The 17,699-nt window shown below is 46.7% G+C and overlaps 1 protein-coding gene across 1 annotated transcript in view; it reads left to right on the top strand.

Annotated features, from left to right (window-relative positions):
- Window positions 1-1,569: 1,569 nt before the first annotated feature.
- The window catches only part of LOC106654069 (transcriptional activator cubitus interruptus), a 33,143-nt gene continuing 17,013 nt past the window's right edge, over window positions 1,570-17,699 (top strand). The window contains exon 1 of the mRNA XM_023458889.1: window positions 1,570-1,955. Within this exon, the coding sequence (XP_023314657.1) occupies window positions 1,702-1,955 (254 nt within the window). The 5' untranslated portion in view covers window positions 1,570-1,701. The remainder of the gene's footprint in view (window positions 1,956-17,699) is intronic.

Raw genomic sequence — 17,699 nt, 5'->3', positions numbered from 1 at the left:
TGAGTGAAGAAAAAATAAACAATTCCTTGGACTGAATTTTTTGCGAAATTACATTCACGTTTATTAGCACATTATGAAGAGAGAAAGAGAGAGGGAAGCAGTGGAATTAAGACGGTAAGGGTCTCGCTTGTGCGTGCGAGAAAGTGGCATAATATATAAAATTCGAGGTCCGAAGGAATTTATTGAAAGATGAGCAAAAGATGTTTTCTCAAGCTGATTCGTGTTTTCTTTATCTTTCGTTCTGTCTCAATTAATGTTGGTTGAGTTGTCGTCAGCGCTAACGCGCTCGAGCTATCCTCGCACCATAGCTGTCTGCCTCTGTTTCTCTCTCTCTCTCCCTTCCTCCCTCCCTCCCTTCCCTTTCCTTTGCTTTTTTGCCTCTGCACTCTCAGTCCATCTCCGTCTCTCTCTCTCTCTCTCTCTCTCTCTCTTTCCATCTTTATTTAGCTACTTCCAATTCCGCGACTTCCGCACCCAGACGACGACGATCCAACTAAGAGTAATTCATCCCCTCCATTTGGCCATCTTTTGTTCCCCCACTCGGTATTATTTTCATTTTGAAATTTCGTTCTTCGGTAATTCCCTCGTAGCATGTGCACATGCACGCCTAGACTATTGGCCTCTGTTGCACCAGCTGAATCGCTATGTATACACATTTTGACTCTGGCAGAATATTGGAGTAAATGTATCAATTTTGTCGCTCCGCGCGTTCGCTAACGAGACTTATATATCTGTATACTGGTCTCGTGCGTGCGTGTGTGTATATAGAGAAGAAAAAAAAGAAGCAGGAATGAGAAAAGAAAAAGATCGAGCGAAAGAGAGAGAGAAAGAGAGAAAGAGAGAGAGCGAAAAATTCATACTGATTCGTAAAAGTGGGAGGGAGAAAGAACACGCCAACCCCCCTTCAGACGCTTTGCTCCGGAGAGCTCGGAGAGCATGACGAGAGCAGCCGCCGCTATAGCGCGCCACAAGATATCGCTGATCGTTTAGTTTCTCCATACATGCCACGCACGAACGTTATACACAGGCTTATTTTACCACGCATATATAGAACATAAACACAGGCCGTATATGAAAGCAGCAGCAGCTGTAGTCCGTCACTCTCCCTGTTCCTATAACTTGGCTCTCTTTTTTGCTCGATGTGAACGTATTATTATTATTTAATACAGGTGCTCTCGACAAAGTATAATATGTGTGCTCGGTGTGCGCGGGTGATGATGCTGGTGCCAGTTTGCAAATGATGTTGCAGCGACCAAAGTGACGCGACTTTGCCGGTCGTCCGACACCGATGCCAATATGCGCCAAGCCGAACGAACGCCGCTCCAATCAGGTGTCGTTATCGTTTCGTTGAAGGGATACGCGCAGCCTGGCAGCTGATAACCACCGACATGAGCCTGTCGAGCTGACCTTTAACTATATCCAGTCAAACGTCAAGCCCGACTGTCAAATCGTTATTACGATATCGGATCATCCGCAGCGAGTCTCGAGTCCTAGTGTGTTATTTTGTTGTTGTTGTTGTTGTTGTTTCGAGTTGTTACATCGAGTCGGTGTGTAGTGAGATAAAAAAAAAGAAAAAACGAGAAGACGTTGTTCGAGTGACAAGAAAAGAAACTGATCGACTCGATTCGGATCGCGTATCAGATTAAAAGTGCAGTGCTCGGTAGGAGAAAAGTGTGGCTCGGCGGGCAAACGTCATTTATAATGCCGGAGAAAGAAGTGGCGTACCACCCGGAGGCCTTCTCGCTGCTGCCGCCGCCGCCACCGCATCATCTAGCCCATCCGCACTCGGCCTTCCACTCGACCTATCACACGCACCATCCGCACCATCCGGTCTCGCCCTCGGCCTTTCACAGTCACCACCAGTCGGCAGCGGCCGCCGCCGCCGCAGCCGCCGCATGGGAGCATCACGCCGCGGCCGCGGCCGCTCTGGCCTTTCACGCGCCACCCCCTCATCCGTAAGTACTGATACACGTAAGAACGAGAACATTTTCAAAATTTGCGCGCAAAACGATTTGATCGGTACTCGCGGCCTTTTTCTTTGACTTTTGCGTGCGCGCGTCTATGCACGCGTTCACGGCCAAGAGTTTCATTATTAAGTTGCACTCGTGTGTACGAGCTAATTGTTCGCGCTACCTGCTCGCTCGAGCGTTCAAATTGGGCATGAAAATGCCTGCGATCATCGTTACGCGTAATGGAGCGATTTGAGTTTTGTATTTGGCACCGAGCGGCACCGATATCGATCGATCGCCGGAAGCACGTGTCGTCGCGTTACGCAGGCGTCGAGAGCAAAAATTGGATTCCAGCTTGTAAAATCATCACATCGCTCACGGAATCGGGAAGGGCGATTATTCGTCGAATAAATGAGCAATTAGAGCCAAAGTAAGAAATAAATAAGCGTCCGAGAATCAATTAAAGACATTAAGAGTTAAATTTGCCGAGTCGCCAGCCGTGGCGCTTTGCAAACAAAACATCGTTCAAGTACTGTAGCTGCAGTGCAACGCGCGTGACGTATTTATTCTCTCTACTCTAATATCCACACACACACGAGTTAGTTGGTATAGTTATAGAACGGCTTATGGGATGATGTAGCGCCGCGGCTGACGAATATAACAGCTATACTGCAGGCAAGTAGTGGCAAGGGCTTTAGAATTAGGTGCAGTGCACCGTGTGTACGCATATAAACACGCGTATAGTTATATAGCGCTGCACATGCACAGCTCGCTACGGCACTACGCATAGGTCAATGATACCGCTCGTTGCTCGCACCGCCTTCCAAAGCCTTACTACTCTGTGTGTGTGTGTGTTATTATTATATGGCAAGTTGCTGTGCATGTGTGAGCGCCAAGTATTTATTCCAACAACGAAACAGACAGAGAGAGAGAGAGAGAAAGCCTTTGGTATTCTATATATGCACGTTACAAGTACGTATTAGTGTACGTCGCTGTCTACCAACACCACTGCTACTGACACTCGCTCGACGACGCCGCCACCGCCGCAAATGCATATTTTTAGATACGAATTGATTGAAAATGGCTTCCGTTCCTTTCGTAGCTTATACTCGAGATATTCCCGATTTCGGTTGCCCACGTTAGTGTAGTGGGAATAAAGGCGTCGCGCGACACTTGAAATATTATATTCAGCCGATTCTCGTGCGTTGCGCTGCTGCTACTCGAGTCGAGCGTCGATCGTTTGACGCCTCAATTACGCGCGTGTATCCGACTTTTGTGGTTTCGTTTACATTGCGCAGACAAATTTCACTCGGGACTTTTTTCGTTTATTATTTTTCTTGCGAGACATTTAGGCTGGAGTACGAGATGCATATATAAATTGCGCGCCCTGTGCGAAAGTTTGCCTTATAAGAAGAGAACCTGCTGCTGCTGCTGCTGCTGCTGCTGCTGCTGGGCCAAAGGGGCTCTGACCCGCTGAAACTCCAAGGTGGTCTACAATTGCAATAATAACTCAATTATCCTCTCCTGCGCGCTGGGCCTCGGCTCTCTCGCTCGCTCGCGCTCTCCATAGCTCTTTTATACATATATCCGCACCAAGTGCACATCGATGTACAGTACGTGCGTACACACGTATTATATATTTGAGCGCAAACATTATATATACGCGTACTCGAGAGACTTGGTATTCTCTTGTATACATATAGTTACATTGCGTCGCGGCGCACAAAGCGACGTAGCTCGGCCGTAAAAAAGTTTATATTACATCCACCCGCGCCACAACCACGAGACCCCGAGTACACGGCACGTGTGTTTTTCGCTGAAAAGAGAAGCGAGCGAGGCACAATAGAGGCCAAAACTCCTCCGGCTGTACCGATTTTTCTCGCTCGGAATTCGATGCAACGCTACTGGCACGAGCGAATCGAATCCTCTCGCGTACGCGTATCGCGTTCATCGATACATAATCGATATTAATTGTTTCAATTGGACGGGCGGGCCTTTGGGGGACAACGACGTTATATGTCGCGCTCGGATGGACATTTAGAGAGATCGATTGCGCCAACGTACTATAACCTTATCTCTCTTACGTCTCTCGTTCGAGTGCCAAACTCGTCCTCTTTTACCGATAAATCTCTTCTCGAGTTTTTGATCAATGGGCAGCTCGCAGTCGCGGCTCGATCCGCGAGAGCTGCCAAGTACTAAAATATAAACAGGTTTTACCGCTCCATCTTGAATACATATCTCAATAATACGTCGATCGTCCAGAGTCGTCTACATTATAATGATGTATCGAGCGTTACGAATGCCCAGCCGAGCTTGGCCATTTTTCATAGCACAATTATTACGCTCCTATATGTGTATGTAAGTATGTATAATATTATTATACTTTCTCGCTGTGGCGCTAAGTGCGACGTTTTTTTTTTACTATCCTAGTCACTAGTCATCGTTTCATTGAGTCTGGCTGTCGATATTTGTCCGATGGCGAGCCGTAATAATGACGCAAGAGGAAATCAGTAGCAGTAGTGGAATAATAAAGTGACATTTTTATCGTCGCGTCCGTAATGAGCCGGAGCTTTTTGCACGCACGCGGATGGCTCTATCCGGCTGGCAATTTTCTTCGTGCCCTGTACGCATGCGTGTCCTTGGAGGAGTCTGCGAGTAAAGAGGCTGGCTTTGTTTGGACGACGACTAAGACGACGACGATGATGATGTAAAAAGCGGCGTCGGTGCACACGCAGCTGCACTGCTTATCGATAATATTCGAGCGATTATTTATAGTCGCTCGGCGCGCAAGAGAAAGAGAGAGAAGACGAAGAGATGGAGCGCGAGAGGAGAAGCAGCGAAGCGAAGAAGGAGAAAAACAGTCCGTGTAAGCAGTGCGCCAAGTATCGTGGGGGTGCAAAAGCATTTGTGCATGGAAGGTACTGGATATATAGCTATACAGCAGAGCCCAGAGTATATCGAGGCGCGCCTGCTTCTCGTATATATAGAATAAACGAGCCGACGTATGATTGGTCGAACGTGAGAACCAGCCCCCAACCGAGACTTAGACATCTTCCTTTCTTGAAGCGCTTCTCTTTCTCTCTCTCTCTCTCTCTCTGCTGCTGCCACTACCTGTACCTTATAGTCTTATATACTTGCACACGTACACGTTCGCGCGAGTGCGTGAGTGTAGACACACAAGCGCGCCAGATACATATATACAGGCTCGGACGTCGCGACTCGCATACCTTAATGCTCCCTTTTGCCATTGCAGCATCCTGCGCGCACATGCACATGTACACACGATGCAGTCACGAAAAACGACCGACGTGTCGTCCTCGTCGTCGTCTCGAGCTGCTGTACTTGCTCACCTTTTATTGCACCTTACCTGCTCTCTTGCCACTGCTGCTTATTCTCCGCTGCTGCTCCCATACACTTACTTGCGCGCGCGCTAAGCCTTTTCTTTTCCTCACTTCTCTATCCACACGTCGACTTAATGAATCAATTAACTCCGCTGACTTTCCTTTTTTTCTTCTACGCTTCTCTCTTCTTTCCATAGCCACTAATTATGTATTTCGCTTTGTCCCTTTTCCAGCTCTAATCACTTGCTACACACATCTTTTTTCTCTCTCTCTTACACAATCGAATATCTTTGAAAATGACAGACTTGAATCTCAAAGATTCCACCTGTACTCGTGTACTGACGCCAACGAATCTATGCGTTTCGGCGACTTTCAAAGCTCCTCTCTGGACTCCCGAGAGAAAAAATAACAGCAAGAAAATTAATATGTGACCAATTCCTATCTGTCGCTCGCGTGAACGAACCAGTGAGGAGATTTCACGATTATGCATACTTCTCCTATAAAAGACTATTTTTCCCTACGTCGCCCATTCATTTAAATAACCGACCAACATTATGTCAGGAATTTCAAGTTCACACGCAATTATGTACTTGTATGTTTTAATTCGTTCGCGTCTTCTGCCTCTCGAGTGCTTCAAACGACGCGGATCGGACGATGACTGATCATTTTTACAATTATTCAAATCCACTTATTTATTGTAGCATTATTATAATTTATAATGGCCCATTTTTTTCCTGGCCTTCGAAAATCTCGTCAAAAATTTATGCCAGGCTTTACAATTTTTTTTTCTCTACATTGAGTAATTTATTTTTTTTATGAATGAGACTATATTCATCGGCTGTCTTATTCATTTTGCATTTCTTGATTAAGATATAATTTTCAGTTCGATCATCGATCTCGCCGAATGCGAAATAGATCATCTTTTAATGTTTGAAAAAATCAATCGAGCTGTTTATTGAACTATAAATTTATGAGATACTATATTTCCAGGATAACGCAGCCCTCGATGCGAATAATTTGCAATGTTGCATTCTCCCAAGTTTCGTAGTTATCGTACATTTAATCGGCCAATAAATAATAATCGAGCGTCATCTACAGATAGATCGATCACGTCTAAGCAGAGCAAAATAAAAAAAAAGCTGAAAAAGTAATTGTAAAAAATCAACGAGTCGTTGGGTGAATTTTTTCTAAGAATATTTGTACATTCTTCGGGGAAAGATTCAACATTCAATTAAAACAAGTCAAAAGGATTTAATGCATACACAATATAATTTGTATTAGGTTTCAAACGAAAAAAGTGTCGGGCTCCGAAAACGCGCGAAGATCGGCACTCGGACTAGACGGGCGCGCGCCTTTAGCCGATATGCAAATATATGACCTTCGTGTGCCGTTCACGCGATGACGGCCAACACTAGATATGTGTGTGTGTGTAGTTCGTTCTCGCTTTGTAATCCCTCTCTCTTTTACTCGTACTCTCTAAACTTTCGCACTCTCTCTCTCTCTCTGTCTCTCTTTTTCTCAATCTTCCTGTCAGTTGCGCGAGTCTCTCCCGCGCGCGAATGTAGCAGAAAAAAAAACGAATAATCAAGCTCGTCGAGTCGAATTGTTTTCTTTCGGCTAAAGGAGAAAAAAATATAATCCAGAAATAAAGCTCCAGAAACGCTGCAGCTTTCTCTTTAAATTTGTACGATCGTTTTACTTTTTTGCCATAAGTCGAAATTAATGAGAGAGAACGAACGACAATACTCGAAAATAGGACTGTTGACATTGGTAAAGGTGTGGTATTTAACTGGATTATTTGCATGACTTTTTGCGCGGAGTATGTTTGCTCGGTCTACACATTTCTCTGATTTGGCCGGTCGCGCCGGTAGCGCCGCAAAAGCACTCGGCCGATCGGAAGCGTCAACAAAAGACGGTACGATCTTTTTCTCCTCCCTCCGGGCCAAACAAATAAATCTCGGTTATTTATGGTAGCAGTGATTTTATAGCTTATATATTATTCGATCGGACTCGAAAATTGAACGAAGCCCGAGCGATCGTAAAGGTCGATTGAAAAAAGTCCCATCGACACTAGAGAGCAGTGCTCAATTAGCGACGTTTTATGGACGAAATATCGCGAGATACCGAACGAGCTGTGCTTTACGAAGGAGCTACATTACGCCAAAGTCTCGTATGCGATATGTTATGACGCACATAGCTCAGTCAGACAGAGGATACACGTCGTACGTAAACACGAAGGAAAGTAGAGGAGGAAGAAAAAAAGTAAGTAATCGTCCGGGCGATGAAGATTGAATTGAGTGATTGGGATGTGGTGTGTGTTTGTGTATGCGTGCGCGGGAGTCATCAGTCCGTCAGCGCGCAACAAGTCGTACGCCACATATGCGATGTTAAATGCGTTTTTTGACTGTGGAGCTGCGGAGACTCGAGGCTGGTGCCTGCGCGACACGACGCGACACGACGAACGAGATGCATTATATATATAGTAGGGAGGGGATCGCGCCAAGGAGTAGCCCGTAAAAATCTACTACTACTACTACCATAATACAAACTGCGGCCGGGATGAACACATGTGGAAATTAAACAAGCGCCTGGCTATATCGAAGCGCGAATGTGGGATTCGCGTGGGCCCTACCGACACATAACTATACAGTATGTGCCTGCCCTGCACCGCATGCCATGCAAACGAATGAGCCGAGAGAGAGGCAGAGCACATTATAAGCAAGAGAATTGAGAAGCAAAGAACGGCGCGACGAAAGCACACGAGCTGAGACTGCACGAGCCAACGAACGAGCCAACGAACGAACGAAGGCATATGTGTCGTCAGAGGCGCGCGAATATAAGAACCAGTTCCCTCGTTCCAGTTCGTTCGTTGCCCGATAATCATACTGCCTGCAGAGGCGAACCGACGCAGCGCGGCCTTTGCGCCAAGCGTTTGTCGCACTGCATCGTCGTCCTCGTCGTCGTCGTCGTCGTCTCGCTCGCCAACTGCATTATTTCTGTATACACGCGTACGTGTAATGCGTTTTTCAGCCGCAACGCACACACACACGGCACCGATGCAAAAGAAACGCATACTGCGCGTGAATAAAAGTAAATAAAACACGCTGTAATCTCGCGACATTAAAATATCTTCACAAATATGTCTCTCTCTCGCTTTTTTTTTAAAAAGCCAAACCAAGTCGGCTTCGTGTTCATCGAACATTTAAAAATAATAATGCCTGCGCGCCGACGCCTTCGGTAAAAATATATAGATCGACTCGCGAAGAAAAATAACACGTGCTCGCGGCTCAACGCAATGCGTCTATAATGAGACGTTTTCGACTTTTCGTCATCGCGCTCGTGACACTCTTGTATCTCGTTATATAATTGCCGATGATTTTTCGAAAGGAAAAAAAAGGGAAACAGGGCTCTGATTGCGGACAAAGCTCGTATATATGGTTCGACTCTCGAATCGCGAGGACACATGAGTAATGTGGCCACGATAAAGCGGCTAGCCGGTGTCGCGCGCTATAATCGAGTGAAAACATTCACTGTCTCTTTAATGCTTTTGTGTAATAAGCCGATAATGCCCGAGAGTCTCTACTACTCCATTCACCTTTCCACGCTGTCGTCTCTATGGTCTAGTCGTTTTTTTCTTCTTCTTCTTCTTCTTCTTCTCTTTTGACGAGTTCGGAAGCTTCCACCTTGTTCTCGGGATTCGACGAAGCGACCATTAGAAAGCCGCCGCTGAATAGATGAAGCTCGTTTATTAATAATACAAATTATAAGCATTAAGCTGCTGCTGTCACGACGACTATCGGCTTCGTTTGTTTTCTCAGCAAACACGTCGTTACACGCGTATATACGCGTCTGCTACAGTAATAATGTAAGGCGATAATTTTCAAAATAACTCGGAGGCTTGGCTGCTGCAGCCGGGGAAAAATCATCGCTGCTTCCCTATGGGTCGTGTTTTGCAGAAGCTCTCTCGCATCCGCGGCGAGGAAAAAAATCTGCATACCGTGCTCGTTGACGCGCTAATCGAGCTCGACACTGCGCAGCGACGCTACTCGCGAAAATTCGCAAGTCCTTTTATTCGTAATTGTATCGAGCGAGGTGCGCATAAAAAATGCCTCTCGAGTCGAGCTGGACTCGAGCTCGATGTTTGCGATTAACGGAACTTTGAAGTACGTGTAGGCAGGGGGGCACCCCGCAAAGAGCATCTCTTTTTTTTTTTTTTCATTTCCGTCCGCGAACGGCCACTCGGGCCAAAACTGGGCCGTCGTCGACTTGGCTCTCGAACCTATTGCTCTTGCGTATACAGCGTCCGCAGGAGAGTCCGACAATTGAGAATACGAGACCAAAGCTGGTCGACGAGCAAAGAAATGAAAAAATACAGCGCATAATTGATGAAACGAAATCAAATAAAAGGATACGCAGAGCGGCCGTTGACGGCGATAGAGTAGAAGAAAAAGAATGAAACAAAAGATCTCGGTGTGTTGGCACCAGAAGGATTTGCCCGCGAATAGCGCGCACGAGCAGGGGGCAGTACGACGTACATAGGTAGTACATAAGGTAGCAAATTTTATACACCTTTTACAATATAGCCGCGGTGACGCGTGCTCATCGATGCGTAGTCTAATGAGCCACGAAGGCTCGAGTTGAAACAATAATTGCGATCGGCACGCGCTCATATATATTTATTACGTACTGCAGCTCCGGCATCAATAGAGAGGAAGAGAGGCTTCGTACAGCTCGGCACGGGTTGGAGTCACTTGCAGCATCGCGGCACACAATGCACGTGCGGCTTTTGTGCTCGCAAACACACAAGAGGCTGTATAGCTGCTACGACGACCAGAGTCGATCGGCATTTTCGCGCATCGCTGAGCAATTACAGGCGATATAATATTATGTATTATGTAAATACGGGCGTGCGCTGCAATCGAAGCCGATAAACGTTTAGCCCGTTCACGCTTGTGTGTGTGCAGAACTCGAGTCGTCGCCGCAGCAGCACCTTTACCACCCGCGGCACTCGCTCGAGTACTACCATTATACCAAGGGCGGAGCTTTTAATTATATTTTGGCCCTTTTGAATTAGTTTAATTGTTCCTATGAAATGCGCGCACGTAAAAGCTTTTATTGTGATTAATTGTAATAAAGCCGAGGACTCGTGCTTATAAGTGTGTTTGTATATAAGCAAATAAAAGCTTCGCCGAAGGCCTAATCTTGTGTGTGTATAGCTGTCGCGGGCTTGGACGGGATCAGCGAGTCGCTCGTGCGTGAAAATCGTCGGCATACCGCCCATTTTCCGTTCGCGATTCCAATTCGGCATATTTGCCCGATGACATTTATTGTGCCGCACGCGCGTATTATACATAAAATAATCGCGAGCATGTCCGGATTACTCTATTGTTCGAGCTCTATGGCAGTTGTACCGTACAGTTATGGCTTGTAAAAAGCTCGATCGCTGCTGCTATCCGTGTAGTCGTGTAGCGCATAACCGTTGTCATTCGCGAAACAATAGGCTAGTCCTCTTCTTTTCTCCTTTTTTTTTTTTTTTTTTTTTTTGAAAAAGACATCGGTACGACAACACCACACGCAGACTGGAATTATTCACGCAGATATGGCACACGGTATTAGTGGTAGTCCATCTTGGAAGACTAGCGGATCGGCTTATACGCGCGAGGACATTATTTTAAAATATAATTTCTCGAATATTGATTCTTTGAAAAAATTAATAAAACATGTCTCGGTTAGAGGCAGAGATTACGTTGGCTTGTAAATTTCACGCAATTGGCTCGCCCATACGTCAACTATAATTCAACGGGCAATTGATGAGAAAATCATTAGGAAATTTGGCCAATGATCCAACACTCGAGTTTCACCGCAAACATCGGTGATAAATTGACACGAAATATTAGAAACTTTATCTTGGGCAAGTGTTATACAATTATGTACTCGATGCAAAATAAGTAGAGTTGGAATACAGTTGCACAGGTGTCCAGGTGTCCAGCTTGCGTTATATTATAAAATCGAACGCGAAAAGAGAAGCAAAGATAACGAAAAGATCCTCAAGAATACACGAGGTATAGGTAAGAAGCGAAAAGAGGAGCGCGTGATTTCTAAAATTGAGTCATCAGAGCTTCATACGGTCTGACAGATCCATTAGAAATAAAGTTACCTCCCAAAATGCGCCGCCTGTTTGAAGAATGTTGCAAGGCGTGAAAAATTGGTAAAGTCCCCTACTACGGCCAAGGGAGTTGTTTCGCTCTACCGACGAGCTGCCCATTGTATTATAAGTATTAGGCATAGAGAGAGAGGAGAGGAGTAAGCCTCTATCGAGTCTCGTGCAGCAGGTATATTATAGCAGCTAGCTCTCTCTCTCTCTCTTATTTTACGCTTTATAATATATCGGGGCGCACACATTTACGTACACGAGTGCGTGTGCGTGTGTTAGTGCGCACGAGGAATTCTCCTCTTTTCTCTCCCGGTCCTGTAGCTGCTATATACGTGTTGCTTCTTCACCTCTGGCCACTATATATACACGAAAGAAGAAGGAAGGAGAAGCTGAGGAAGAAGCAAGAAGAAGAAGTTCTCTCCTCTCTTTCTGCGCTCGTTGGCTACAAAGCTTGTGCTGCGCGGCTGTACATGTATCTCTCTATCTCTCTTTCTCTCTCATTCTCTCTCATTCTCGCTTTCGCACACACACACACACGTACACTCATAGTAACATATAGGCTTGCTTTATAGGTGCGTGTACACTACACGTATAGTAGTAGAGAGCGAAGCAAGGAAAACAAGACAATCGTGTTAGTATTATAAGCTTTGGAACGTGTGTAGCCGTACATATAGACAAACATGATCGTCGGTGCTGCACCTGCACCTCCACACGGTCGATTATTGCTATCGCCTTGACTCTGTACAAATTAATCGATAAACAAAATTGTTAGCTCTATATATCGCCTGGGATCGGTAAAACGTACAAAGGGTCCATTGCTCGAGGTCGCTCGTTTTGTCGTCAAGTTTCGTCATCGTATAAAGCGGAAAAAAGCCCCGATGCAGCCTAACGGTAATCGCTTTCAAGTTCGACTTCGGTGGGACTTTCGCTCGCTTCGCACGGGGCCATAAAACGATACGCACGCTGTGCTTGCTCGTCGTCGTCGTCGTCGTCGCCAAAACTCCGGAGCGATACACGCGCCAAAGAAAGTTAAAGCATGAAGTGGCATAAAAATAGCAAGAAGAGAAATTCAACGAGTTGCCTCTCTTGGTCCTCGTACAGCTATATAATAAAGCCTTCGAGACGAGAAAAGAGGACCAGCTACAAAATCGCCCTCACCTACCTGTGTTTCTGTCCGTGTGTGTGTAGCTTTGGGAACGGGCGACGAACAACCTGCTGCTTTGGCACGATGCTGTTTGTAGATCGAGAGGGGAGCAATCGAGTCGAGAGAGAGAGAGAGAAAAGAAGGGCAAGATAGATGAGGGTGTGTAGCGAAGTAGTGCTGAGGTGCAAGCAAAGCAGCGGCAGTCAACGGCTATACGGAGAGTGAGAGAGAGAGAGAAAAGTGCACACACACACACATATTATATATAAGGCTGCGGCTACGGATACACATAAATGAAGACATAAAAAGGTTTGCTCGGCCTCTCGCTTGTGCCGTGCTGCGCGCGCGCGCTTTGCTCGATGGTCGCGCGGGGCCTGCTGCTGCCGCTGCTGCTGCACTATATAGCACAGCAACTGCCCATGCAAAAGTAATTTACGCTAATGATATAGTTGCAGCCTATATAACTATATATATATATATATATTTTGTGGCACAGCTCTCAATCGCGCTGTATATAGGAGCGTCGTTTTCTTTCTTTCGGCATATAACTTTTCGGGACGCGCTTTTATAGTCCAAAACGGCCAGCAGGAATTTTTCTTTTCCTCTTATCCTCGCTCCCCTGGAGTGAATATATAGCCGTTCGATAAGAGAGTGTCGCGTCCTGTTTTTATTCGCGCAGCTCTCCTGCAATGGAAACAGATCTTACGAAGCGAGTATAAAACGTGTGTGTGTGTGTGTAGGTAGAAAAGTGCGCGAAGCAAAGAAGCTGCTGCTCCGCGGTCGAACGTTGCACGGCACGGCACGACTGCACGCAAGAAACAGCCTGAACGATGATATCTCTCGAGGGTAATAACTTAATCGGAGCTGCTGCGAGGCGTCCCACATATATACTCATATACTTTCATGGCATGTATTCTCTCTTTTATACGCAGGGCAAGGTAACTCACTCACGGGCAAGCTTATTGGTACCTCGAGAGTCTGAAACCTGCAGGCACTAAGCATGTGCGGCTATGCGCGAGATGGTGTGTTTTTGTAAACTTGTATGTGCGAGCAGCAGCAGAAAGAGAGGGGCAGCGGCAGCAAGAGTGCGTCGTCGTACAGGCCCAGAATTGCTATAGATCGGAGCACAGCGCGAGCGCAAAGAAGATATACACTTTGTGTAGCTGCAAGAAGCGAGAGAGAGAGGGAATCGAGGGAGGGATCTAAGGGAGGGGAGGAAAGGGAACGAAGGTACAAAACACGGATCGGATGAGCCGAGCAAAAGAGAAAAGGAGAAAAAGGAGCAAGAAGAAGAGGATGAAGATAAGGATTGCGCGTGCTACAGGATCGCACTGGCTACGATCTCGCGAGTATGTTGCAGAGAGAGAGCCGTAGGACAGGTATGGAGTAACATGCACGCATGCGAGCTGCGCACAAGAGAGAGAGAGAGAGAGACTCTCGCGTCTTTATTCCGGGCGATCGCTGTATATACGTATTGCAATTGTAGCCTGCACCGCACCAATACAAGGGCTCTCACTTTCCTCGCTGCATACACACACGCGTGTCTCTATATATTATAAAACTTATAAGCGGCGAAATCGTGAATCGTGGGAGGAACGACGAGCTCGCCCACGCCTATACACGTTACACGTATAAAATGCCTATACGTATACATGTGTACAGGGCAATCGTCCCGCTACAACCTCGTCCTGTAGAGGCTTTTGTCCCTTTTGTTGTCCGAACTGGCTGCGGCCAACGTGTCTTGGCCAATGCGTGACACCTCCTCTAACTCTCCTATAATATAAGGAGCGTGTGTAGGTATAGCTACCGGCTCTGCGCAGCGGCTTACACAAATATATACATACCTATATGCGTATCTCGAGCCTCGTGACTCCGACTGTGTATGTATGACTTGTGCGAGCGAATGTTTGCTCTCGGCCAAGGTGTCAGCGACTTTGTGTGTGCAGCACACACATGTCATATAATCCGCGCGAGTCCGGAATTGCACTTGCTCCTGTATTACCTATACGCACAAAGATGGGAGACATTCGCCCAGCTTTTTTTGTCCGTATCTTAAATAGGTCCGAGTTTAAATAGCTCCCACGAGCGTGTACAGTCGAAATCTCGGCATTTCAAAGTATAACCGTGCTTTGTGCGAGATTGCGCGAGTCGAGCGCATCTTGGATGCGGACACGCGAGGCAATTGCGCCGCGACCGTTTGGCAACGCTCCGCTTTTATATATATATAATAACAGCTGCGACGATGGGAGTGAGACGACGTTCGGACGACGCGTCCTCGAGCCATTCCTCGGACTCGAGATATAGTCCTTAGCGTGCCTACTACATAGCGCCCAGAAATGAACCTTCATCAGCAACATACACAGCAACAGCAGCAGCAGCAAAGAAGAAGCAAAGCGAGCTTCGCAGAGTGTATAGTGTAGAGCGGCCGTATATAGAAGAAGGAAAGATTAAGACAGTGAGCGAACGAGCAGCAGCAGCAACATCTCGACAAAAAAGATGGCATGCATGGCAAAAGCCCGAGAGTAAGCCTGAGTAAGACAGACTCGAGAGAGCTCGAAAACTGCGCCTGCATGTAGGTATATAGTCTGCAATGCCTGTACAAGAGAGAGAGAGAGAGAGAACTCAGCAGGGCCAATCCAATTCGCTCGCCGAGGCTCCCGCGATTTCTTCTTCTTGCTCGTCGTCGTCGTCGTCGTCTTCCTCCTCTTCTTCTTCTTCGCCTTCTTCGTATAACTTGAGGTCTCTTTTTACTTGTATTTTTCGGACCGGCTGCTGTTGCTTGCTTTTGCACTGTGTGTGTGTGAGTTGCTCGGTTCTGTGTTGGCTGGCTGCCGTTCTTGATCCTTTTTCACCGCTCATAAATCCTACCTACACGTTTTACCTCTCCCACTTTTAACTCTGCTCTTTCTCTCTCTCTCTCTCTCGTTCTCTCTTTTCTGCGACTCGTTCTCTGCATCATACACACACACACACACACAAATCCAACAAGCCCTTTCATCTCTATCGACTTTTTCTCGCGGCTCTCTGTCTTGGCGAAAAGCAAATAATAATGTGGCCGTGTCCTTCGGGCCCCGACAATTGGCACGAGTCGTCGTCGTCGTCTTAGTCGTCCTGTTGTTGTCCTCTCGTCCCTCTTGCAATTTTCTAGCGATTATGTGCGCGACGCGATAGGTCAGCCGATTCATAAGTTATTTAAAATATTTCGTTAGAGCCGAGCCGCTTCTTTCGCCTCGTCATTTTGTTATTTGTATTTATGCTTTTTTTTTGTTATTCGCGACAAAATGAGCCATTACACGAGCGCGGTGCATAGTTGGGGCCCAGCGGAAGTGGTGATGATCCCTCGGTACGACGATCTTCGGACTCGCGCACGCGAGAATGCCGCAAAAGACATTGTCGTGGATCGCGCAGTCGACGAGTAGCGTATAAAGCTGTTATAGTTAAGCCGAACTCGGGGTCCGATTTTCGATGCTCCTGATTTTACCTGTTGTATAGCTGTATGGAGCTCGAGAGCCGATCGCCGCTTATTTTGTATTTGTACGTTGCTCCGTGTGAAAGCATAAAAAGGCGCGCTGCTGCTGCGGCCCAAGAAAGCGAATGTATAAAGCTGGCGCGCGGCTCTTTTCTACCTCGCAACTTCCAATGAGCTGCACGACACATACCTGTAGCAGCGTGTATGTATGTAGGGACGCGCGCACGAAGCTACGAGAAAACACCTATAAGGCAATAAATTTTTACGCAAAAATCCTGGAAGTGTCCTATAATGTACGCCATGCGCGCGAGCAAGAGAGAAGAGACGAGCGCAGCAGGGGTATACGCACACACATATTATAAAAATATACACCTACTAACATATTTATTTATTGTGCGTGCCAATATATACGCGCACTCACACACGTGTATTTATTATGTACACAGGGTATATAGATATACAACACATATGCAGTATACATGTGAGAAGAGTCAAAAAATACCGGTGTTGCCTCTTTAATATCTTAATCAAGAAACAGCTCGTCGCATACCTCCTTTCTCTCTCTCTCTGCTTTTCGCTGCTCTTCTCTCTGCTGTTCCTCCCTGCCGCGCGCACCTATACACACACGTACCTATACACGAACAGAGTCGATCGGTCCGCTCGTTTCTGCAGATTTTACTTTTACCCGAGCCTGCGCACGTCGCGTTGCGGACCATTCGGCTATTGTTGTACACGTACGCATACACACAGCGATATAATAGACACCTACACACGTTCGAACCTATAGGGATTTTGCAGCTCGATCTCTCGAGCGGCTCGTGGACTCCTCCCTCTTCTTCTTCTTCTTCGTCTTGGTCTTTGACTTGTTTCATTTGTAAACACTCGGAGCCATGCGCAGTAGTGTGTATTGCACTTGATGTACAGTACGTATATAGCTATGGTATAGACTATAGCCGAGTGTAACGTATGTCGCGTTTATATGTGCACGAGGCGAGGATTAACACGTTCTCACGAGTCAAGATGCGCCGGGCCGTACACTGTACATATCGGTCTGTAAACACAGCCGTCGTCGTCGTCGTCGACCTTCGCATAATTATGCATTTATTATAATATGCGTCGCGAGGCGGCCAATAAGGACTCTCGCGACGGCTAATACGGGCCCTCGCCGTGTCCGCATATAAATGCAGCTGATTAGCACAAGAGCTGCGAAAAAGTTTCGAGATCGGCCGCCGCGCTGCAAAAATGTAATCGTTAATCGTGTTTCGTCGCCGCTAATATAGCTTACACAACGATCTCTCGCTGTGTTTCTTCTTCTTCGTCTGTACCGGGGCTATATTGTATAGAGGCCGTGTAGAGGCTCGTTTTTTTTTTACTTATTTATCGATTCCGGGGAAATTGTCACGCGCGCGCGCGCGAGAGCTCCGCAGCATATTTATCCGAGTGAATTATTAACGCGCCTCGAAATTGAGCGGTTAACGCGAAGAGAACAAACGGTGCGCGCGCGATCGGCGCGATTCGCTGCTTTTTCTTCGTCTTCCGCCCGTAAAAGAGAGCTTTATTGAAAAGGAAGAAGGAGAGGAGAGAGAAACAAGTTTAGCCAGCAGCTAGCGCCAAAAGAGAACTGCACTAGCCGCGCTCCATA

The sequence above is a fragment of the Trichogramma pretiosum genome, unplaced genomic scaffold (genome assembly GCF_000599845.2).
Source record: "Trichogramma pretiosum strain Unisexual culture from Peru unplaced genomic scaffold, Tpre_2.0 scaffold25, whole genome shotgun sequence".
Taxonomy (NCBI): domain Eukaryota; kingdom Metazoa; phylum Arthropoda; class Insecta; order Hymenoptera; family Trichogrammatidae; genus Trichogramma; species Trichogramma pretiosum.
This window is presented reverse-complemented; position numbering and strand designations above follow the sequence as displayed.